Here is a 25,479-nt window from a genome sequence, read left to right as displayed (position 1 = left end):
AAGGAAATGGGCCAAGGAGCAGGAGAAGGAATCCCCCTGGTAGGGACCAAAAGAGCAACTGCGGCTCCTCTCTCAACTAGAGAGAGCCAAGGAGAAGAAGAGAACTGCAGTAGCACATCTTGAAGCTGAAAACGAGGCCATGGCAGCATTCCAGTTGGAGAGAACATGCCAAATGGCCATGGCCCAAAGGGAAGTCAATGAGTTGAAAGAGCAACTATAAGCTAAGGAAGAGACAAAAGCTGAATGGCAGGTGTACTTGAACGGAGAAACTGAGGCCACACAACGCCTAAGGCAGCACAATGAAGAGATTGTGGCACTCTACGAAGGTCTGCAAGCTCAAATGGAGAAACTCACTAAGGCCATAGAAGAGTTGGAGGAGCTGCGGGAGGAAAGAGCTCGTAGGTATGAAACAAAGATGGAGAGACTAACCCAAGAGGCTACCTTGGCACAGGAAGAGTAGCAATAGCTAAGGGCAGAAATGGAAGACCAAGAACAAAGGCTGACAGTGCTAGCCTAGAGGCAGGGGGAAAGCCTTGAAAACATGAATAAGAGGGCGGAAGAATGGGCCAATCAGAACAAAAAACGGGTCAAAGATTTGGCAGTTGCCTCGCTCAAGCCAAAAAAGAAAAGATACTTGCCAAAAGTAGAGCAGAGGCTGCCCAAGTGAGCTTCCACACCCAACAATGCGCCTTCCTAGAAACCCTGTTGAACATCACCTAGGTAGAGGAGGGAGAGCCCATGGAGGCAATGAAAAAGAAACTAGGAATGGCTCCTAGGGCACTGAAGGCTGGACTGCAGATGCCAACACAACCTAGTGGAGTTGGCCCTAGCTTGGAAGAAGAACGTCATTATCTCCTATTGGCAGGCCTAACCTCACAGAAAGTGGATGCACTTAGGTTACTCAAAGAGGAGCAGCAAGAGCCAAACTAGGAAAGGGAGGTGGATGTGAACTTTGAAATGGGACCACATGAAGACAAGCTTGTCCCATCGCCTCCTTCCCTGAGGCCTAAAGAGCAATAACACGCAGATAGCTCCGCAGAAAGAAAGGCGGCACTAAGAGAAAGAAGAAAGCAAATGGTGGAGGAGATGATGAGAAAATGGAATGCTAGGGGAGTGAGGGCACCCCAGGCACATCCCACCATGTGCGGACGACACCCCAACAAACTTTCACACCAACCTCATAATCTAGGAGAGGTAAGAAATGGCCATGAACCCCTTCGACCTCAACTTCCAATTCCCCACCACCCTGCATAGAGTGTTACCTATCAAGGTGGTGGAGGAGGTGATTAACATTGGAAGCAGCTCCGACAAAGTTTTTGAAGTACCACGGTGTGTGCCCGGCTACGAATACCAACCTACATGAAGAACAAGGTTTTGCAACACCAAGCTGGACACATGGATGGCCTTTTGCAGCACTCAACCCTTTGAGCGGTGTCAGAGCGTGTAGGGTTGAAGGTCAACCATAGGGGTTTGAGGGAGAAGAATGTATGAGGGTTCAAGAGCTTAGACTCTGAAGATGGTAGAGATAAGAGAAGGGTTGAAGGTTTCAAGCCAAGTTCTCAATGATGTTAATAGTACTTCCAATTGCATGTACTTAGCAAAGATCACAAGAGTATTACCTCGAGATCTAACTCAAATCAAACTTGTTTTATTGACTGTAAGAGCAATCACATGATATGTATTCAAGTACAATAAGCTGTCGTGTATCATAAACAACTCCGCATCCCATCAATCATACATGATGCCAAAGCATGAATCAACTTTGCATGATTACATTCAATGTAGACTGTTAGGGACAAAAGACTATGAGTCAATTACAAGGCTTGTAGAGCAAAAGAAACTTGCTTCAAGAAAGCTTCAAATAGAGTTCCTGATAAGGTTAGGTTATTACAGCCAAGAAATAAAGGGAAAAAGCTTCTCTTAATCCAACTCAAAAGAACTATGAATGATCTACAAACATTGCCATGCTATAGGGGTATATAAGACTTGTATATCTTCTCAAGACATCTTCTGTAGAGCAAAAAATGAATCAAAATATCACTGTTGTAGCTAATTCTAAAGATATCAACCCAAATCAGCCCAAATATCATCCAAGATTAACCTCTGATGATAGCATATAGATAAGCCAAGTGCAAGTGTCTAGCACACCATATGAAGCAATAGAGAAGAAAAAGGAAATGTTGTCCACAAAATCACTATGTGGGCTGCCTATTTCAGCCCATATACATGGCATCAACCTTCCAAGAAGACACTTTGATGAAGTACACAAGCAACCCCTATATTCAAGAGCATGTAACAAGCAATAGGTAGCTTGCAATAAGCATGTAGAAGTAGGAGAGAAGAAGAAAATCCTGCTATGCTTCTCTGCCCTGCTATTGGCTACCTATTTCAGCCCCAAGCATGTGCATAGAGCAATCAAGATGCTCTCTTGATACCCCTTCCACAATGCTTATGCAATGTCAACTTGCATCAAGCATATCAATGTCAAGTAAGACCAATGATTGATCATGAATCTTCAAGAAGAGAAATATATGTGCTGTTTCCCACAATTCTTCGTTTGGGCTACCTATTTCAGCCTACTTTCATCACATAATTATTTCAATAAGGCTTCTTGATACTCCTCTCTTCAAGCTTCTACAATGGTAGCTTGCAATTAGCTTCCAAAAGCAAGAATGAGCCCCTCGATGTGACAAGATTAGACGAGAATGCAAGAAGATGAGCTTTAGCCCTTTAGATTATAGGTTTGGACAGCCAATAGCAGTCCTCATTCAACTCTTGAAGTACTCAAGAGAGTAAATTTGATGCCTCTCTTGGCATGAGAGATTAGACTCAGCATATAGAAGAATACACAAGTCAAGAATAAACCTTCTTCAAGAATCATAAGAGAGATCTAGTAAATATGAGCTACTGCCCTTAAATACATAGTTCAATGCTCTTTTGGGTAGCCACTTGTGGCCATGGAAGCAACAGATGTATGGAGAGAAGATGCATTTACATGTCAAGTGTTGCAACCCTTTGATGGCTTGATCCTCCTTTATGGTTGCATGCCTCCATCTCCCTTTGTGTAGTAGTCTTCGAGCTCTTTCCATCTCTCTCAGCTTGTGCCCTATTTCAGTCCTAAGAACTGCCTGAAAATCACAAGATGATCTATGCTTCTTCTCCTCTTTTACTTTTGAGCATTCTCTAGACCCTATAAGTTACACACAACTCATATATTATGTCACATGAAGCAAACCTAGGTGACTTTGTGGACTTCCTTGAGGGGTTATTGGCAAGATAGACATCATGAGACACCTTGATGAGCTAAATGAATTGAAAGTGCACTTCATCGTCATGGTACTGGGACTCCAAGAGTTCTCCTTCAAGTCATCTAAGTGCTTAGATTCATACATACCATGTTTTATGCCTTATGACTTTAAAAACTTGTTGCAGCTCTAAGAAAAAGATACAAGTCAAGAGTAGAGTTTGGATAACAACACAACTTATGAATTTCCCAAGTTGGTATTGTTATTATCAAGGTAGGGAACCCCATCATTGTTACATCATGTCACAAGCTAGTGGACTTATGCGACTTAGGGTATTAAAGTAGCAAAATAATCTTGTATCCTGTTTGAGTTAGAAGCTACCATGAGCTATGTGTAGAAAATAAAAGTTTTATTTTTAGACCATGGGCGGAGAACCTCATGACATTCACCCCCTCCTAACCTGCACATCCTTAGGCATGTGCCACTTCATGAATTTGCAGCTTTAGGATATTCTTCTTCTGTCATGTCCTCATCTTCATCTTCGAAGACTTCTTCCTCTTTTATGTCTTCAAGTCCATGACCTACTTCTAAGTCTTGTAGTTCATAGGTAGATGCTTCTCTTCATTTAAAGAGCTTGATCCGTTTTCTAGCTATTGGTACTTTTATACTTGTTCCATCTAATTCAGCCAATGAGTAAGTAGCATTGTCATGTACTACCTTCACCACATATGGGCCAAACTATCGATTTACTATCTTCTTAGAAGCACTGTATTGATTGTCTAGGCTGATGTCATAGACAAGCACCCACTCATTTTCTTGGATATCTCTTGGCCAAATTTGATGTTGCCTATCAAATCTTCTTTTGTTCTTTAGTCTTGCTATTTTTAGCTTCTCAATAGCTACTTGAACATCTTCAGGCCTTCTTTCTAGCTGCCATATGCGCAAAGTCAGCAACTCTTCTCTACTCATGCCTTCCTCCCAAGGTAGAAGACTCCATGTGAGAATAGATTCTTCAATTGGCATAATTGGTTGATGCCCACACATAAGTTCAGCTAGCATATAGCCAGTTACGGTACTGTGAGTAGTCCCATCAGCCCAGAATGCGAAAGGCAACATTTTAGGCCATTCTTTGATCTTTCCTCTACAAGACTTTGCTAGAGCTTTGAGAATAGGCTGATGTCCTCTCTCACTTTTCCCATTGTCTTCAAGATTGTAGGCTGATTTCAAAGCCAACTTAATACCCAATTGAGCAAAGAAGTTGCATGCCTCATTGACATCCAACTCTCCTCTATCTGCGATTACTTTGACGACACAACCATATCTACAAAATATTTCTTCAAGCAAAAAGCGACAAATAGCTTGAGTGGCCTTGGTTGTTAAAGCTTTACCTTCAACTTGATTAGTTAGATCCTCTCTTGCAAGCACTAAATATCGCATATTCCATATCCCTGTAGGTATGGTTACAAGATCAATTACCCATCTATAATATATAGACAAGGGATAAGTTGATTGTAACCCATCTCAATGCTTAACTATAGAGTATATCTGACACAGATAACAAGTTTCAACAAAATGCTCTATGTCTCGATACATGTTCTGCCACCTGTATTTTTCTTTGACTTTAATAAAGGTTCCCCATATGCCTTTATGGCCAACCCATAAACTTTCATGGAATTCCTTCATTACTTGCTGTTGCAATCTTTTGTTACCTAAAACTTGGACAGGCGCTCATTTTTTCTTCTTTGTATGCTTCCATAGATGCCCATCTTTAAGAAAAAAGTCATAATCTTTCCTCTTAATATGCTTGAACTCCTCATCAGTCCAAGTCTCCTTCTTCTTCATTGTGCTCAAATATTGACAGACGATCTTCAGCCAATCTTCTTCATAATCTTCTTTAAGGAAATGAGCTAGAACTTGAGTAATGCAATGAGCATGCTGGCTTCTAGCTGACCGCCCTTCTTCCATAGGCAAACCTTTAATCTTTGCTATTATTTTCTGATTTGCAACAATATCTTTTTATGTTCTTGTTGTACTTAAATGTTGTACCATTAAAAAGATAAGATACACTTGCTGTTTTCAGCTTTGGTTCTGTATATGCAGCAGAGCTGAAAAGGTATTATCAGCAGTCATGGAATGAAATTCAGAAAGTATAGACTCTTCAATTTCATCTTCTTCCATCAGCTCCTCTTCATTGTCATATCTTTCACGTGATAACATGTCAGCAATTGGATTCTCCTTTCCTGCAATATGCTTTAATTCAAGGTTGAGAGATTTAATATATGCAATCCATCTTAGCATAGCAATGTCGGGTGTAGAGCAATTGGCAATCATGCCAAAGAGTGGAAGACAATCACTTTTCTACCACTATGGGAGCACCTATAAAGTATTCACAATCACACTTTAATGCCGTTACAATTCCCTTTTTACTTGTGCATACCTTCTTTGACGTTCATTGAGAACCTTTACTCCAAAACGAATTGCATACTTGTTACCTTCACGATCTTCTTGCCCAACAGCCCATCCTATCCCAATGGGACTTGTATCCACAGTAAGGATGATGGGTTGTCCATTTGAATAATTAGCCCTTTTGAGAGTGGGGGCTGAAATTAATAGCTTCTTTAATTCACATATAGTGAGAGTATGTTCTTTATCCGAAAAGAATCTTCGGCCTTTCCTTAATAATTGATAAAGATTTTCAGCTACTTGAGAAAAATGTGGTATCCATATGAGATAGAATACAAATGCGCCAAGAAATCTTCTCATCCTTAAAATATTTGTGCATTTTTCTTGCATTCTGCTAATGGCATCTATCTTGATTAGTGAAGGTTTACGTTTGTAGGGGCCACATAGATGTTCGACCACTAGGACTTCTTCAACTCCAAAAAGCTCCAGAAAGGGTAAGATGTAGCCTTGTCAAAATCCTGTCACAATCATGAATATGGTTAACTACAAATGTCCTACAGCCATGTTCGTCAAGCTCCTCATTCCTTTCATAAAATTCACATCCCTTGATAGGTACATCATCAAGAAAAGGAAGAGTAAGCTGTGGAATAAAGTCCCTTAAGACTTTGTGCATGGCATTCATCATATGGGCCACGGAATTTGTTGCACCTTGTGGTAGAGTACACATGTGGACCAATCCAAGATGTGTCTTCATTGTGGTAATGTCTCGGCTCTCTGATGAAAGCTAAAATTGGTCATATCATGAATATAGGTCACCCATGGAATAAATTATTGTACGTGCAAAAGATTCAGCAAACTCGTCAACAATTGGATCCGAACCAACATTTCAGATTGTGACTCGATTAACAGGATGTAGATCTTGAATGAATCGTAAAGATCTATTTTTCTTGGGCACAGTAAACCATCTATTTGAGTAACGTACTGAAGAAGGTTCTAAAATCTTCATTTTGATCTTTTTATTCAGAAGTTTCAGTAATTTGGGCAAATGCACCCTTGGAACAAGAATAGGATTGAGGTTCCAAGGCTTATGTGGAATCGTAAAAATGACCATAGGAGCCACAATATTTGGATCCACACAGCATATTTCACTTGGCTGAAATGCAAAAGCTTTACCATGTTTCCTTAGCATTTGCATAAAAGAGTGATTTTCAGTCAATAAAAGAAAAGAAATACTTTTTGATGTAAACTTGTGACCAATGTTGATAGGATCACGAAAACTTGGCTGATTTGCTACCCTATCAGTCAGCCCTTCACTTTCAGGAGGCAGTGGGACTTCCACATGCTTGATTTTCTTATCCACCATCTTGTATTTTGTCTCCACTTGCGCTTCAACCTTGTTGAGAAAACCAATATCTTCCTGTTCAACAAATTCTTGAATTGTTTGATAAAAATCCAATGTACATACCTCTATGGACTAATTTTTAGCTTGATTTTCTGCATGAACAATTGCATATATTTCAGTCAATGTGTTAGTAGTAACTACCCTAAAAAAGATGCCTGAAATATCTTCTTTTTCAACCATTATGTCATAAGTTTTCAGCTCCCTTTTAATATGACATAAATATTTTCTTTTGACTTTAGTCATGGCTGGAAGAGACTTATAACAGCCCATATTGTTGGTTGTACATACATGTAGATTTGCTAGAGACACAGCTTTTGTAGCATGAAGAGGCATAGTCTTTTTACATGAACCACTGCCATAGCCTCCTTTTACAGCAGTGCAGCTCAAAAACCCTTGAATTCTCAAGCATAAGGAGACACAGGATACTCTTGCAATAGATCTCTGTTTTGATGATTATTAACACATATAGTAAGAAATTGGATAGCTCATTCATTATCCTTGCTTCAGATTCGAGCATAGGAAGAACCATCATCTAGAGCTTTTGTTTCCAAGCGGGCTTCAAAAATGTAAGGTTGCCCAAAAATGATAGGGTAACTACAAGAGTCTTTAACAAAGAAGTGAAATTTTTCTTTTATGTCTCCGATAGTTACCTATACATTAGGACATGCAGCATATAACTCTCTAGAAGAATTGTTTGCAGCTCTCATTCACCAGCCTGGATCAACATCTATGGGCCATCCACCACTTTCATAGAGACTCCTAGCCATGACGTTTATCTCAAAACCATGGTCTAAGAGTGCAATCCATGGTGTTTCCTTTTCTCCAATTTTGACAATTGTCTCCGTTGTTGCTCTTGCCCAATGTGTACGAGAGTAGTGATTGCTTGGAATGAATCGAACTTCTTTCTCATCGTGCATGTGCTGTAGATGACCTTTTTGAGAGGCAGGTTGCCCAACTGGTTTGGACCAACTGACCATCACATTTTCAGCCTTTACTTCTTTAATTTCTACATCCATGCTTTCTTTATATTTAGCTTCAATTGCTGCAATTAATTCTTTAACTACTTCAAGTTGAATTCCTTGTGCATTGAGCTTCTCTTCATCCTGCACAAATACTCGAACAGCTTGCAAAAAAGCATGCATTGTTTCTTCAGCATCATCACCAACATATTGTCTTTTTCTTTTGATTATATTAATCATTACATCATAAAATTCACATTTGGAAATTCCAAGAATTTTGCCTAAGGTAAATTCAATTTTACTTCCCAAAATTCGTTCTTCCAGGACTCATTTGAGATCGCTTGTAGTTTCTATGTCAGACTGCAATTTGTAGCATGGTTGCTTGTCTTTCTTCTTTCCTTCGGCCTTCTTAGTTTGTGGCGCATCTTTCATCTCTTGATTTGGGGTTGTATTTTCAGCAAGATATCCCAACACATCTCCAATTGCACCCAAAGTAGCACACCAGCTTTGTTTGACAAAGACATAGGATTGATTTGCTTTGCAGAAGCATGAGACTTTGCACTTGAAGACTTGGCTTTTGCTAGTTTTCTTGAGAGAGGTCAATTGTTGTGGTTGGTTCATGCATTGTAGGATTACAGATTTGGAGCAATGTTCATGGTGGTAGCATAATTGAAGAAGAAAGCAACTTAAGATAACTAAAGAAGACACGGAAACAGTTCTTCCACACTTGATGATGATGCCCTCATACTTGCAAGCTCAATGTTGGATTCAGAGAAATTGATAGGTTTTGAATCATTACTGCTATGATGGAGCATGTGGGAAACTAGATAGTTTACATGGCTAGCAACTTGTTGAAGGTGTGTTGGGCTCACTCAAGATATACTTGATAGTTTACATGGCGAGTAACTTGCTAAACATTATGAAGGATTGAAATCTGAGTTTGTATTGTGGCTTATCATCATATCACAAGGAGCAGAGCCTGGTTCATCATTCAGAATTGAGCCATCTATAGGAATGCCAATTTGTGTATGTGTTGTCTATTACATGCTAACATGAGTTAGCATGGCATATCATTTACAAAGCCTATCTACATGAGTTGACAAAGGTCTTGGTGTGACTAATAAAAACCATTTGGGATAGCATTTGCTCCACTGTATATACTTTCTTTTGAGCCACAACTATTTAGAATGAAGACGCTACATTGATGCTGAGGATTTGCATCACACAGGGATACACTTGAATTTACTCCATTCACTCGAAGTGGCAGAGTCGTCATAGCTTCTTTCTTCATAGCATTGGCATTTGGGTTTTGTCAAATTGAAGAAACTTGGATAGGAAACATATTGTACAAGTTATGGCAAAATTGAGATCAATAGCTCTAGCTCTAGTGAACAAGGTTGGCTTCAAACACAGGATAATATTGATAAACTTGGAGCTTTAATTGATTGGTATATTGCTCTTTTGAAGACGGATAGAGAAAAAGGAGCAAGACTTGAATCAAGTATGGATTCTCATCACCATGAGTATTATCAACAACATGATGAGTATTATGGTCATGATGAGTATTCTCATGGGAATTATGCACCCGATGCTTATGCTTATGGCCAACATGTATATGCTGATGGTACACGCTATGATCTACATGCATCTTATGAATATGGACAGCATGAATATGAAAATGAACATGAGTAGTATGCAAGTATATCTAGACATCATGTTAATGCTTATAGATATGATGTACCATGTCATAATGCAGAGTATCATTCCATTGAACCTTGGCAGCATAATGACTATTATGGGCAACATGCATATGCTTATAGCATCCACCTTTTCAGCAACATAGTCATGATTATACATGTGAACCTTCCTTAATTTAGCAACATGATCCTTATGGACATGACAATAATGGTCATGCTTATCAGTACTCTTCTAGCTTTGATGAGAAACAAGTTCATAACTACCATGGTATCCTATATCCCAATCATTTCATACCTCATGATCACCCAAATGTAATGATGAGTTCTTTTCAAGGTGTTGATGATGAAGAAGATAGCAATGAGCAAGCTGAACAGCAAGAAGGGGATGATCAACAAGATGTACACAGTATAGAAAATCATGCTAAGATGATGATGACGGAAATGCGTCAAATGAGAGCCACCATGTACACACTTAATGCCAATATCTCTAAGTGGTTAGAGATTCAACTAAAGGGAAAAGAGCAAGAAGACCAAGAAGATGTACAAGAAGGGAACAGTGAAGAGCAAGATGTACAAGCTCATGACATATCAATTGAAGAATCACATGAGGCACTCATAGATGTAGATAGTTATGCTGAAGGTTTTAGACTCTTGGAGAAACCTCATGATGACATTCTTGAGCATCAGCTTACACTTAATCAAAATTTACAACAGCCATTGAATGCATTTGATAATGAGTACCTTGATCATGGTTACGATGACTGGTATATGTCTAATGATGATGATGTAATACATGATTTGGGCATATATGAAGATGAAGATGGCATTGTGCTTCCCTGTGATCCGAGAGATAATGGATGTGATTATGGACTTGATTATGGGATACTTCCTTGTATCCATTTGATCTGGGTGAATTGGAGTATGTGGTTGATGGCCATTCTCTTCTCTTGAACAATTATTATGATGGAATACCTTTTGATCTAGGAGGTTAATAGATTTCTTGGGATCTCATTTAGACCAGCATCCATCTTGCGAGCAATTTCTTTATTTTGGTAGACTCTTTTGGCTGAAGATTGGTTATCTATGGCCATATTTTAGTGCAGGGAAGATTACAGAGAGCTCATTGTTTTACACTAGATTTTACTCTGAACTCTGAACAGCCAAACCCAACATACATGGGCTAAAAGAACTTACAAAGAGCTCCATTTTAATGTGTAGCATTCCTTGATCGAAGTTCTCTACAAAAATTTATCTCAGATTTACTACAGCAAGGTCCTGTAGTAGACAGCACGCTATCCACTCCCTCTAGGCTTCATCTTCTTAGAGAATATGGGTCAAGATTTAAATTTTATCATTCCCCAATCATACTTATATATCATACTTGATCAGTGACCCTTTATACATCAACGATTACCTATCATTCTATAAGATAACCCTTGTAATGTCTGCACAGTAGAGTAGTACTCTGGTTTGCTTCTACCCTATTTTTTTTGTAGTAAGTGCCCAACTTGTTTTTTAGGGCAAAAACCTTTGGGTAGGGATAGAATGTTAGAGAGGGAAAATAAAATAATGAGGATAAAATACTAGCTACACTAGCTAGTATAAAAGGTTTAAGGGACTAGATTTTTGACCATCATATTATAATAACAAGTCTGCTTTATCTTCTCTCCCTCTCTCTAGCTTTCATGGCTTCCTTCCTTCCTTTTCTAGCTTTCTCTCTCTTCTTCTAGTATCTCTCTCTCCTCGCCACTCTCTTTGTCTCTCTTCTACGTATTCTCTCTCTCTTCTGCAGTATTCTCTCTCCTCTTTCTCTCACCCCAATCCTCTCCTTGATAAAGTTGCATATAAGCATCTCGATTGATACCAATACTATTTAGTGTCTTTTGCACTAACTCAGTAACAAAAGAATGATCCTTTATAAATGACTCCAAGCATTATTTATTTGCATTTTTTAAATTTCTTCTTCTTCAAAATATCTTTTAAAACTACTGAAGAAACATGATAATAAAATTGATATGCTTTTAAAAAATCGCTTTCACTTGCATTCTGTTGTTGAAGAAGAGACCTAAACAAAATTAGCATCATAAATTAATACAATTAATTATTTAAAAATCATATTTAATATTTTTAAAGTTAAAAAAAGTACCTTGCCACTTGGATTTTTTTACTACGACCACCTTCTTCTCGTTTGAGACTCTCAATATTTTTAAGAGCCCTTTGTCGATTTTGAAGCCTAAAATAATTTGCTTTTGTTGACAAGATTTGATGTGTTTCTCCAAAGAATAAATCCTTTGTTGAGATAGCCCTCTAGCTTTTGTAATAACTCATTGTTATGTTTTAATAAAAGATGGTTATCCAATTTGAGGATATCCTTTTTTGCAACCAAGTGTATAACCCAGAAACCCATTATAACCATCACTAATGAACCTCATCAATGAAGAGCTATTATAGAAAGGTAGAGTACTATTTTTGCTAAGATCTTTGGGATATAGCCTACAATCTAACCAAAGATCAAGATTATTCTTTCCTTCAAACATGAGTATATGTTTCGTAGACTATGTAATAGTAATGGGTTTTGTTCTCTTCCTTATGGGTCATACTCACTATCCAACTCAATATGAAGACAATAGAGAGGCTTTTTACTAGAGCTACAAAGATCATTGGATGACTGATCCATAGCTAAGGATGTGATTAGAGATTGGATTGAAAAACTATGTGAATTATAAACAAGAAGGAAAACAAAGAAGAAATGAGTAAGGAGGGGAAAGAAAGAAGAGAGTGAGAATGAAGAAAAGTAAGCAAACGTCAAACAAAATTCAAATTAAATACTAGTTTTTACTTTAGTAAGGACGAGTAAGATTTTCATTATGACAACCTTTATCACCTTTATGGTGGCCTAGATTTCTAGGTTTGATGTGACCATGAGAATATTACGACAATGAATTATTAATAAATTTTTATATATTTACTTATCAAAATATAAAAAAATTTTAAAAGCTAAAAAATATTTTTATTTTTAAAAATATTTTCTCTCTCTAGGATCACTTACAAGGCATTTTTGAGACCTCAAATCTCTTGTAATGGATATCACCTTTGGAAAATCATAAAAATCCATTTATTAGAATTTGAATGTAGAAAGTTCAATGCAATCTAGTAGGAATCAAGTATAAAAATAGAGAAATCTAAAAACTAGAAAATCCACAAAATGGTTAGAAATTAATATCCTTGTTATTTGATATGTTGAATATATGAATGAGATAAATATCAAGGCCTCTATGAGAGAGAGAGAGAGAGAGAGAGAGAGAGAGAGAGAGAGAGAGAGAGAGAGAGAGAGAGAGAGAGAGAGAGAGAGAGAGAGAGAGAGAGAGAGAGAGAGAGAGAAAGAGAGAGAGAGAGAATGAGAATGTGTGTGTGTGTGTGTGTGTGTGTACACGTTGCCGTGTTGCTACATGGACATAGTGTGAAAAACCCTCAAGTGCATCATCATTCAACTTTCTTATTAATCTAGAGAGTTAATGTGTCATATTAGTCATTAATGTTAGTGTCCATAATATGGATAATTCAAAATTACATGATTTTTGGACAATTTCAGTCTATTTTTGATGTTTTTGGCTTTCTTTTTTATAAATATCCTAAAAAGGTGTTGAAAACGTCTAGAATAGGGAGTCACGCAAAAAAACAATTTACTTTTTAGTCAGTTTTTGAGATCTCATGCAAAAAGATGGACTCTCGAATCCATGCCGTGTGCGATCGCAATTTTCAGGCAGAAAACAACACTCCGGAGGGTGAAGAGGGAGGAGCGATCCGAGAGAATTTTGAGTAGGTATCATGTAGTTTTAACCCCCCTTTCGAAGCCAAAGAAACTGTGAGATTTGCTGTCTGAGCAACAGAGTAGAAGCTATTATTTGGTGTGAGTTTTTGGATATAATAGGGTGAAACATGACACGGTGAAGGAGAGACTCATTGTAAACAAGTTTTCTTAATCAAGGATTGGTTTTGGGATACTTTACGCCTCTGATCTCTTACATGTGTGTTGTTTCATCTATTGTTGGTCTCTACTCTATGTAATCTCTATTATCATCTCTACTCTCATACAAGAATATGCCTAATGTCTTAGTGCTCTTAATCCTCACTTAAGAATCGCTCTAACATTATCTACATCTATCCATCCATTACTACTTTTATTCACTCCCACAGTCAGAAACCTAGCGTCTTCCCAACATACACACATATTTTCTTGACAGTGCATGCGTGCGGGCACACATGCTTGTATCTAATCATTTTAACCCTCTTCCTTCCCCTTCCCCTCTTTCCCATGAAGCTTACATCCCACCACCTCGTACTGCACCCCCTCCCTTATATTTAAGATTTGTGGGAAAGTGCCTACATCTATTGTGCACACTAATGTATCTTCTTGAAAACCCCCCTCCCCCTCTTATGCCTGACAATTATGTGATATTTTAAGATGCCCATAGTTAATCACTTAGCCCTCACATCTCCCTACACATAGACACAAACACAACACACACACACACACACACACACACACACACTCTCTCTCTCTCTCTCTCTCTCTCTCTCTCTCTCTCTCTCAGATGCACAATGTTTTCCATTTTTATCCATACTTTAGAAAGATAATTTATTGATGTGTCAAGATGTCATGGCTCCTAGAATTAGAATGAAGTTGCCATACAATTAGCCTAGTTGTGACTTTGGTATTCACCTTTGTGGGTTTTCTAGATTCTAGTATATTTGATGTATGCATTTGGAATAAGGCTATGTGTGAATATAGCAATGGTGATGAAAACAAGTCTTTGAAAAACATTGATGATTGAAACATTTCATTTTTTCCCAAGGCTCATAGTACAAAAAGTAGCTCATTGCAAGGCAAGCTTGGTCATGTAAACCTCAATTTTTCGTGAAAGCCGGTGTGGCACACCGGTGTAAATGATGTGACTGGGGACTTAGAAAAGAGATGAGGGGGAGGTACTTTGGGAAGGATGGGAGGGCAGTGGGCACCATGATAGCATGAGGGGGTGAAAGAGACATAGGGCTTAGGAATTGTTTATGATGAAGGCCACCATGACTGGGATTGTTTGAATCCACCCCATGATCGAGGGATGGGTGGCAAGCCACAAGAGGGTCTTAAGAGAGAGAGAGAGAGAGAGAGAGAGAGAGAGATTGACTGTACTTGTTTTGCTAAAGACGGGAAGATGTCACTCTTTCCTTTCATTCTTTGATTCTCTCTTGTCCGCCAAGGTTTGGCTGTCGTTGTTTGATGCCTCCCTCCCTCTCTCCATCTCTCTCTCTCTCAGATTGACTCACGCTGCCGTCGTCGCTAAATTTGGAGTGAGGAACGTGTCTGCACAGGGCGCCATCTTTTATCTCTCTTGGGTTAGCCTACTGTCTCTGAGAGAGAGAGTGAGAAGCTCTGTGAGACAGAGAGAGAGAGAGAGAGAGAGAGAGAGCCGTTGCTTCCCCTTCTCAAATCAGTCATGAGATCATGCTTGTTATTCCCTTCCGAGACGTTACTATGATGGTCCATATCTAGGCATTCCTCTCTGCCAGCTTTATGACTGCTTGCCAGGTTTCTAAGCTCAAATGCTAACTAGCTAATTCAATTGTCCCTGCGCCTTTGTGTGTCTAATCAGTCCCCTTTTGTCTGTCTAATCAGTTCTCTGACTGTGAATTGCCCAAGCTTTTGAGTTTTCTATAGTGTAGTTTACTGCGTTCCACTGTGTATGACGTCGCCAAGATAGTAGAATTCTAGCTGGGCAGGTTACTGCATTCTTGAGCCTTTGCTGTATATGACATTGCCAGCACAGTAGAATTGTAGCTGGGCACCTTCGTTGCAGAAGTGATTGGATTTGCCATCGTAGTGGACAGCATGCCTCACCACAATTCTCACTCTAGAGGGTCCTCCCCCCTTAAATCCTGCAATGCTCAACAATCCCCCTACAGATTCCCCAACAACATGGACACCGTCAATGCGCCCACCGCCAAAAACCCAGCCCTCTGCCGCAACCAATCGGTCTGCGAGCCCAACCATGCCGGTAAGAAGGGCTTGCGCAGGACCAAAAGCTTCACCTTATCAGACAACAATGCCTCCCAACCTCCCCTGCAACGGCAGCAGCCTCCATTGCCCCATCAAGACCCTCGCCCTCCGCTCCGATTCTATGTCGACGATGCGATCCATGAGCTTTTCAGCCGCAAGGAGAGAGGTGCCAGGTCCAGAGGGGGCCCCTTTGGCATCATTTCAAGCTTGTTCGCTTGTTGGCATCCCCGCAAGCCCTCCGACACGCGCCTCTCTGCAAGCAAGCGTGTCGTGGAGCTGCTCGAGGTGAGCCGAAGGCAGCAATCTGAGCTTGCAGACAAGCAGGATACCATAGACATGCTGGAGTGGCAGCTGGAGCAGATGCAGGCCCTGGCGTTCATGGAGAAAGAGCAAATAGAGCCAAGCAGGAGGAGCACAGCAAGTGCCATTAATGGATTGGCAGTTCTCCAACCGACTAATGGAGGTGGAGAGGATGTAGCATTGAAGGAATGCATCAAGAAGAATATTGAAGAGAAGGAGAACAAGCAGAACCATCATGGATCACATGAAGGGCATTCTCTCCCAGCATCAAAAGTAGCCTCAAACAACGCGGGGGCCAAATGCGAGGAGAATCCTGACAATGAGCGTAATATGGCCACTCTTTTACTGTTTGAGATGGCCACCATGCGTGCTCGCTTCTCAATTAGATCCTTCTCCAAGGCCCTCATCAAGCAGATGGAGGCATCTGGCTACTCAGTGCTAAGGACCCTATCAGAGCTGGAACCCAATGTTGTGTTCACAAGAAAAGAGCATGCTGTCTATACGTTGGAGTCTAGGATTAACAAGGCCTTCTTCCATTGTTTTGAGAATGATAGCTATGATGACTCAGGCCTAATGCAGATACTAGATCCTCGTGCCCGGTGCACAGCAAGGCTCGAGGAATTCCAGAAGATGAAGCTCATTGAGGTGGATGATGCAGTGAACTCAAATCATCCTTCCTTCGACGCAGAGTTCCGGCGGTTCTGCGAGCGGAAGACAAGGGAGCTGTGGTCCCAGTTCTCATGGAGTATTGTGTTCAACAGCCGAGAGGAGAGGGATGTGTTCACTGCGGCATTCTTGGATGCAGCCAAGAGTGTGTGGCTGCTTCACAGGTTAGCATTCTCCTTGAACCCACATGTGCTTATATTGAGGGTGGGCAAGGGGATGGATATTGATCCTTTGTATGTGGAGGCAGTCCCCAATCTGAGCCCAGAAGGGATCTGCAGGAAGTGTTCCAAGCACAAGGTGGAGTTTCTGATCATGCCTGGATTTAGGGCAATGGACAAAGTCATCAAATGCCAGGTCTATCAGCATGTGCACTGCAGTGAGGACAGATGATAATGATACACTATAAGTGCTATCAGCATGTGCACCGCAGTGAGGACAGATGATAGTAATACACCATTAGTGCTGTCAAAAGCCAACTTGAGTATGCTCATCAGACAGTAACCATGACTGGTCACACTCATGTAGTGCCGCCCATCATGATCACCTTCAAGACTTGGGTTGAAGCTAAAAGAACTTCTGTCTGACAATGTTTTCCTCTATTTTAGTGCAGGTCTCACTGATCGATCAGTGCTCGAAATGTTGTTGCAGGCAGGCAAGCAGTAAGACAGACGAGTTAACATTACATTAACCACTTTGTCTAATGTTTTAGGCTATGGAAACCTCTGTATTTCTTTTGGTGATACCCTAGACGCGCATGTCTTGATTGTGCTTTCTTTCAAGGCATAAGGATCCATATCAGGCTGTTGACATGTTTGTAATAAACTATAGTTATGCTTTTATTAACGTTTGCCCATCTGCATTCTGGACAAAGGCAACTCAGAGATAAATCCATCGCTATTGTAATCTCTCTCTCTCTCTCTCTCTCTCTCTCTCTCTCTCTCTCTCTCTCTAACAAAAAAGCACATGCGAATTTGATGTCACGGGGCAAGGTACAAGGTAAAGCCCAGCAGGCATTCGTCCTTGACACAATCCCGATCCTAGCACAGTACTGTTCACAGAGCTATGGGAAAGGAGGCAATCGAGTAACATCTATCGGTATCTTTCCGTTCCTAGCGAACCACATCATATTTCTTTATACAGTTGAACTATCTACATGATATAATACTCAACGATGAATTTGGGGTATTTCGACTTATAAAATAAAGGTTTGTAAAGGAATGGCCATGAGGGGGCAAAAGAATGAGACTTAAGCATGTATTATTTTAAGGTTTTACAAATGTTCAAATATAAAGAATTCATGTAACATGGCTCAATTATTCAACTCACATTAAACTTATATATGTGCCTTAAAAAATATGCATCTTTTGTGTGAAACTATCACTAAATTGGAGTAGGTTGTTTTTTATTTATATTTAGGGGGCATCACTTTAGTACCCATACCTTGGTGTGTTCATTCCTCAATGCTCTCTTTAAAAATCAAACCATACACATCGATATGAGACTTGCCATTTCATACAGGTTGATCCCATTACTCATTGACTTAGAGGTTAAAAAAGCCTACTTGGGATATAAACTCAGGTCCTTGTGTTGGGAGCCCCAAGCTCTACACACACTCAACTATGTGTCTCCACTTGAAATGAAGGGCATTAAAAAGAATTAAAATTCCCTCATAAAACGGGTGCCCAAATGTGTAACAGATTGTACATGTCATTATGACTTGCATGTATGGGCTCATGGCAAGACCCATACCGATATCTATCATCAACCTGTAAAATATCTGAAGAGAAAACCAAGGATTATTCCACAATCATTTGAGCAATCAAAATTATTAGCAACAACCAAAATTTTTTTGGGATGGATTGCGAGGAAGGAGTGTTGAATTGGCAACCTGCATGGTAGGAACTAGACAAGCCAATCATTATGCAATGTATTTCACACTCACTTTGCCTACTAAGAATTTATTTGTTAGCTTTGTCAATTAGGGTGTACTTAGGTGATTGTTGGGACATCTACTGACAATGATGGAGATGGCTATGACCATGAATGAGCCAATTGAATTAGTGTAGTCTAGGGTGAGCTAGTACTCTAGTGAGCTAGAACTCCAAGTGGTATTGCACACACACACACACACACACACACACACACAGAGGTAGATTGGAGTTGTAGTGTGAATGAGTGGACAAGGTTGCAAGGCTCAACATGAGTGCACTAATGACTCATTCCCACCAGGGGGAGGCTAGGCTATCCTTGACGAGGAAAATCACCCCTAGTTGATATGTGTGCTTAGTGGCAATGATGGAGATGGCTATGACCATGAATGCGCCAATTGACTTGGTGTAGTCTAGGGTGAGCTAGCACTTGAGTTGGTGTAGTCTAGGGTGAGCTAGCACTTGAGTTGGTGTTGCATGCACATGTGCACACGCGTGTGCGCACGCGCGCGCGCACACACACACACACACACACACAGGTGGATTGGAGTTGAAGTGAGAATGAGTGGACAAGGTTGTAAGGCTCGACACAAGTGCAGCAATGACTTGTTTCCACCAAGCATAGATTTGCAATCAAGTGAAAACCCATTTGCCAACTCACATGTTTGCATAGCTATGGAGCTCACAATAGGTTTGGAAACCAAAACTAGAGGAGATAATCAATGAGGGCATTGTCCAAAGAGATTCTTAATGATTGACTTTTCACCAAATTTTATTTTCTTTTTTCCAAAATTTGGATTTGTTTATTTTTCACTTGATGGTTTTAGGGCTCGTCAAGCCAATATTTTCAATGTCTACTTTGATTCTCATTATTATTATTCTTGGTGTAGATTAATTCACTAATTATTTTTCTGTCATTGGGTGAGGTCCGAGGCATGATCAAGAGGAGCTTATATCCAAATGAGGAGTGCTAATTACTATACAATGTATCAAGGTTTGTGGCAAGTTTGGCCTACAACTATGAAAACCAAGCGCCATGGACCATGGCCTCTCAACCTGTACTCTTGGAGATCTATCACTCTCAATAGAAATCTAAAGTTAATCTATGTCACTTACCAAAATAGCATATCCTTGTCCCAAATGACCTTTATGGAGGCTTTGCCACCATTGATATGAGGTACTAAACCTACAAAGACCGCCATTACTTACTAAAACCTTATACCAACACTTAGAAGGACCTTGTTTTCTCGTGGATATAATCACTTCTTTTTTTAATGCACTTCTGCTAGAAAGATGATATCTCCCCAATTGAGACCAAGTGGTGACAAGTGAATATCATATATTAATAGTGTTTTAATAGACATTTGGCAGCTATTGTGACATTTTAGGTGCACAATAATTGGTGCCAAGAATTGGTGTAATTCCACATGTGAATTCCTTGGAGTGCTTAATGACTAAATCCCTACTAAACTTTAAATGCCCCTTCACTAGAGGAAAATTTCTTTGCTCTAAAAGACATGAAGATGGGGAAATCATCAACAAGGGATGGATTCCTTGTAGAATTATTTCAAGTCATTCATTTGGTCAACCTACTTAGAGAGTTGTGTGGTTTATGAACTACTTCACAAGTGCCTATGTGTGTGGAGAGGGACAAGGTGGGCCAATATAGGGATTTGATTATGCTCAACATCTCTTACAAGATCATGTAAAAGAACTTTTTTGTTTGTCTTATTTAAGCTTCTCCACTACTATCCATTTGGTTTTGTGCATGGAAAGAGGAGGATACATGATGATTTTCTCAAACTCTACACGAACATTATTTTGGATGGAGAAAGGTTTTTTGTTCTAATCACATATACTTAGATATGGCGTATACTTATATAAGGTGGGATCTTAAATTTCCAATCATTTAAGGTTCAAGCTTTGGGTCAACATTATATGATTTTTATCAAGGCCTTATTCACAAATGCTAGTGCCAAAATATACATAAATGGATACCTTTAAAAACCTTCTTTTTTCTATAGAACATTAATCAAACAAGGTTGTCCCATGGCACCCTTTCTTTTTTTATGGTGGCATGGCATCTATTGAGGAAGATTGATTTGGAGCTAGAGTACCGCGTGATCAAGGGGGTTTCTCTCTCAAAATGGTAGACACTTATGCACTTAGATTTTGGTAGATGATAATTTAAACATCATGGCCAATCAATCTTTGGTCAATGCTCTCCTCTAGGTCTATGATAAATTTGTTGCAATATGTAGCTCAATTATTAGCACACACAAAACCAAGTTTAAGTATTTAAGGTGGGATAATACCCCTTAATGAATTCATGACTTGGGATTCAAGAAAATTATATTGTGATAGATCTTTAGATACCTAGGCACTATGGGTATCACCTTGTGGCAGTATCCCAATTAGTTATTTAACATGATAAAGGTTAAAATTCAACATTGGAATGCGGTGGAAACTATTGGCTAGAAAGAATGTTGATTTTTGCAAAGATTGTGGTCATTTGGATCTTAGACGCAATAGCATGTAGCAGCAAAGAAGCAAGCTCAACACATTGTTATACCTAAAGAGAAGGGAGGCCTTGGTTTGGATTGTCTCAAGAAAAGATAAAGATATTGAACTTTGCTTTCCCTCTTAGATTCATCTTTGGCTAAATGAGTTACCTTAGATTAGATTAAGATATCCAAAACCCTTAGGAAAATTCTTTAAATTTTGGCCTAGAGGAAACCATAAATCTCTAACAAGGTTGAAGAAAAGGGATGAGTTCAAAATTCATAGTAATGTGTAGCAATCTACTAAGGCTATTAACCACTCAAAAATGAGATCCCCCTAATCCCAATAAAAATAATGAAGAAGGTTTGAACAATAACTCCATCAAGTAGGTTGAATTTTATGTTTGGTTGGATCCCTAAGAATAGGATCCTAATGAAGATGAAATTTCTAAGTTCAAAAGTCGTGTGTCCTGTATGTGTGCTATGTGGAAAGAGGGAGGAAGATTTAGCCCATATTTCTATATTTTCCCGAAACTCAAACCATTATGAAAGTGATTCTTCTAAGAGATTATAGCTCAATGAATATTGAGTCAACTAAGACTTGGGGGTTTATCAAAGCTATTTTTATTAGAAGAACTTGGTTTTCCAGAAACTCTCATTGATGGGAGATTTAGGCTTACCCTAGCTTTAGATATGGACTCTTTTGACTATTATTTGTATGAAATTTGTGCAATCTTGAAGTAAGTCAAGAATCTCTCATTGCTGATTGCCTCGATGTTGGCTTACTCCCCAACTTGCTGGGGGAAAGTGGAGTAGATATTTAGGACCTTCCTATGGTCCTACCAAGGCAAGAAGCAATGCCATGCAATGGCATGGTTCCTAGCCATGGATGACAAGAAACAAGGGGGATTGGGCATTGAGCCCCTAAGGGCCAAAGCTACTTGTCTACCATTAAGAATGCTCTACAAAATGTCTAGTAATTAGCCATGGGCTATAATTTTTTAATCCTTTGTCTCCAAGGCCAAAACCCAAGCTAAGGGTGGATAGAACTTACTTGGGAGGACTTGGTCTTCTCCAAGGGGTTGGAGGATCTAACTCCCTAGAAGAAACGATTAAATGCTTGAAAGGGCTCATCAAAGACCTAGAATGGTGTGGTCATAAGGAGGGAAGAGGCGAGTAGTCCCTATGGATTTGAATGATAGTGGAAATCCCCCTTGAATGAGGAAGAGAAGGAGTGGCTCGTTGTGGTTGTGTCATAGATGAAGGATGACTGGCTCACCTCCTTCAAGGAGCTTATGTTGTCTCTCATGAAATGCTTAGCAACAGAGAAAGGAAGGCCCTCATTGAATTAAAACCAACAAAGAGACTTAGGTAACTTCAATGATAGATTCATCATGCAAGCTCAAGATTATTGGAAGAATCATACCTGATTACTTAGTTTAGAACTTGGAAATGAAGAATTAGGGACATTTGGGGCAACACCTTGGCTAGATGGCTCAACTTGGTCCTTTGGAAGTTTGCCATGAATAAGTTGCCTACTAGGGAAAGCATTGCTAAGATCACAAATGTCTCCCCACTATGAGGGCTATTTGAGAGGTGTGTGGAATCCCCAAAGGACCTACTTTGGGAGTATGTAGAGGTGTGGGGCTTGTGGAAGGCCTTGAATAGGTGGGTGGAAAGGGAGGGTTTATAGGAGAGGGCAAATGCCAAGGCTATCCTCTTTGGTGGCTAAGACATTTTTGCTCTCTTTATTGATGAGCATTTTATTTCTTTTAGCCCATAGGTTATTGAATACCATGGCTCTAGTTACATTCAAGAATGTTAGGATTCCCTCATACTAAGGCACCCTTATCTCAAATAAGGTTGTTCTCACCTTAATGGAAGTAATAAAACAAACTAGTTGAAATGAATCCTCCATCTTTTTCCAAAGTATTCTAGCATCTCTAAAAACCCAAAAAATATGTGGATTTGTATCCTTTTGAAACTTTGGGCAACACCCATTTATCCTCTTAAACATGTTAATTCTATCCTTACTAGAGGGAGTCCTTTGAAGTCTACCCTTCTTAATAATAGATTCAAGTTTTGGCTTTGTGTGGCTGCCAAGTTTTAGTTATCCTCCCTCTCCATGTATGCTCTAAGGTCTAAGAATTTGAACCCTTCTAGTCCTCCTTGAATCTACCAAAACACTCTTTTGAAGCATCTTGAAAGTTTGTTCTTCTTCTTATTTAATGCTAGTAGACATTAATGATTAACCGTGCATCTCTAGAGGCTATTTGCCTCTATCAAAGAGGATGGGATGCAATTTTCCTTTTTGTTCTTGCAATGCACGATCAATTCAATCTATTTTTTTCTAGTGAAATGTAAACTTGGTTGCTATTTCCATAACCTTCATGTTATCTTTATCCCACATGTCCACCCATTGATCTAATCCTTTGTTTGCCAATTTCTTTCATAGTTTTGGTTTAAGAGTATTTGGACAGAAGGACTTCGAATAGCACTCTAAAAGGACCAATCACTTTTTAATAGTGTAGAATCTCCAACTCTCATCATTCCTCCGACATACATCCTTAATTTTCTCTCTCCATTCATCTACTAGTGTATTTATAGTGCCATGTTGATGATTCTAAATCTTATATCTTGTTGCTATCACTTTATCCTCCCAAGTGAGGTTATACCACTATCCTCCTCTTAGGAGCAAAGCATTGTTGATTGTTTAGTTAGTCATGTTTGCCCATGGTGTTGAGTTGTCAATCCACATTGGTAATTTAAAGACCAATCTATAAGCATTTGTACTTAACTTCTCAATCCCCATATCACCTCCTCTTTTACTGTTGTGGTAGCCATCTCCTAAGAGATAGAGTGAGCATTCTATTTTATTTATCCCATTGACCAATCTATAGGCACTTGCATAGCTTCTCATGCACCACATCACCTCCTCTTGTTGTTGTGGTAACCATCTCCCAAGAGATAGAGGGAGCATTCCCTTTACTTTATTCCACTGCGTCTATTTCCTCTTTCTAGTATGTCTATTCCATCAAGCTTTTCAACATTGAACAATGCATTCTTTGAACGTGATGAAGAATACATAATGATAGTAATGTGTCTAGCACACTAAATGTCCACGGTGTGCTCAATTGCAAGCTCAAAAGAGACCAACTAGTTGCAATACAAGTGTTTGGCAAAGCCAAACAATGGATAAATAGCATCAAGAGCCCAAAATTGAGACAAATGCACACCAAGAAACTAAGACACTGTCAATTGCAAGACCAAAAAACTATAAAACTAAGTGCTCACTACAATAGCAAAGGCAATAGCTTAATAGCCCATGAACAATTCAGCACATATGATCTTTTTGGATTTTGTTAGCTACTACTAATCTAAGATGAAACAATCTCCAAACCATGTGTCTTGTTTTTGTAGTGCAAAATGGGTCCAACCTCAATTAATATTAATTGAAAGGTTGTAAAAAAGGAAAATTGAGACAAAATACATGCCATATAGCTTTTAAAACATGAAAATGCAACTTGAATCACTAAAATTCATCAAGTCATTTTTTGCATCTACATGCTCCTTGAGCATCAAATCATTAGGACAACCGATAGACATTGTGATCTCAACAAATCATCAAGCCTTGGCCACGAATGATTGTTAGACGTATCATTATTGGCGGCCATGACATTGCATCTACTTGACACATGTACCTCCTTCTAGTGCAACCCAAATTTCTATTGACGGCTTGTCCCAAGTCTAAGTGTTACTATATCATGGTCCAATATCCTTGTATATACAAATGATCCTTGCATTGTGTATAAGTATTTTGTAAGCCGAAAAAAAAAAAAAACATGCCCACTAGAGTCTTATCCCTATAACATTGGGAAGATTATCACATTTATTGTTCAGGGGGAGGTACAAGCTATGTTATGAGGTAAGATGGTAAGAATGTCAAAAATTGTAGTCAACTCTTTCAATTCCTTGAAGTAGACCCAACAACATGCTATTCATAAGGCTTTATCAAGTGAATGTAGGATAAAAGTAGTGATAAATGACGAGAGATTAATCTTGGAGAAAACGTTTACAAAAGCAGAAACCCTTGAAGATCTCAATATGTAGAAACATCAAGGGCACAAGACCACTTTGCAACGTCAAGAAATCCAAAGGAAATACAACAACCATTGAACATCAATGCCATGACTTCTTCAAGCAAGATGTGCCTTGACATACCACCAAGATGACCACTCCCTCAAGTAGAGCTACAACTAGCTTCATTTTAAGAACTCCAGCACTCATTGAAACATGTGATTCTCCTTCCAAAACACACTCACA

The 25,479-nt window shown here is 39.4% G+C and overlaps 1 protein-coding gene across 1 annotated transcript; it reads left to right on the top strand.

Moving 5' to 3' along the window:
- The first annotated feature begins 14,701 nt into the window (after nucleotides 1-14,701).
- Nucleotides 14,702-17,668, top strand: LOC148038398 (uncharacterized). Its single transcript, XM_087671467.1, has one exon. It carries the CDS (start codon nucleotides 15,594-15,596, stop codon nucleotides 17,115-17,117), a length of 1,524 nt encoding a protein of 507 aa, XP_087527593.1. The 5' UTR covers nucleotides 14,702-15,593; the 3' UTR covers nucleotides 17,118-17,668.
- The last annotated feature ends 7,811 nt before the right edge of the window (nucleotides 17,669-25,479 follow it).

This window comes from Lygodium microphyllum, chromosome 3 (assembly GCF_053477565.2).
Source record: "Lygodium microphyllum isolate KBCC chromosome 3, Lygodium_microphyllum_v1.1.10, whole genome shotgun sequence".
Taxonomy (NCBI): domain Eukaryota; kingdom Viridiplantae; phylum Streptophyta; class Polypodiopsida; order Schizaeales; family Lygodiaceae; genus Lygodium; species Lygodium microphyllum.
Note: the sequence above shows the minus strand (reverse complement) of the source record. Positions and strands in the feature narration are given on the sequence as shown.

Excerpts from the sequence above, each read along its gene's own strand:
- LOC148038398 (XM_087671467.1), top strand. The coding sequence starts at position 15,594 with ATGCCTCACCACAATTCTCACTCTAGAGGGTCCTCCCCCCTTAAATCC.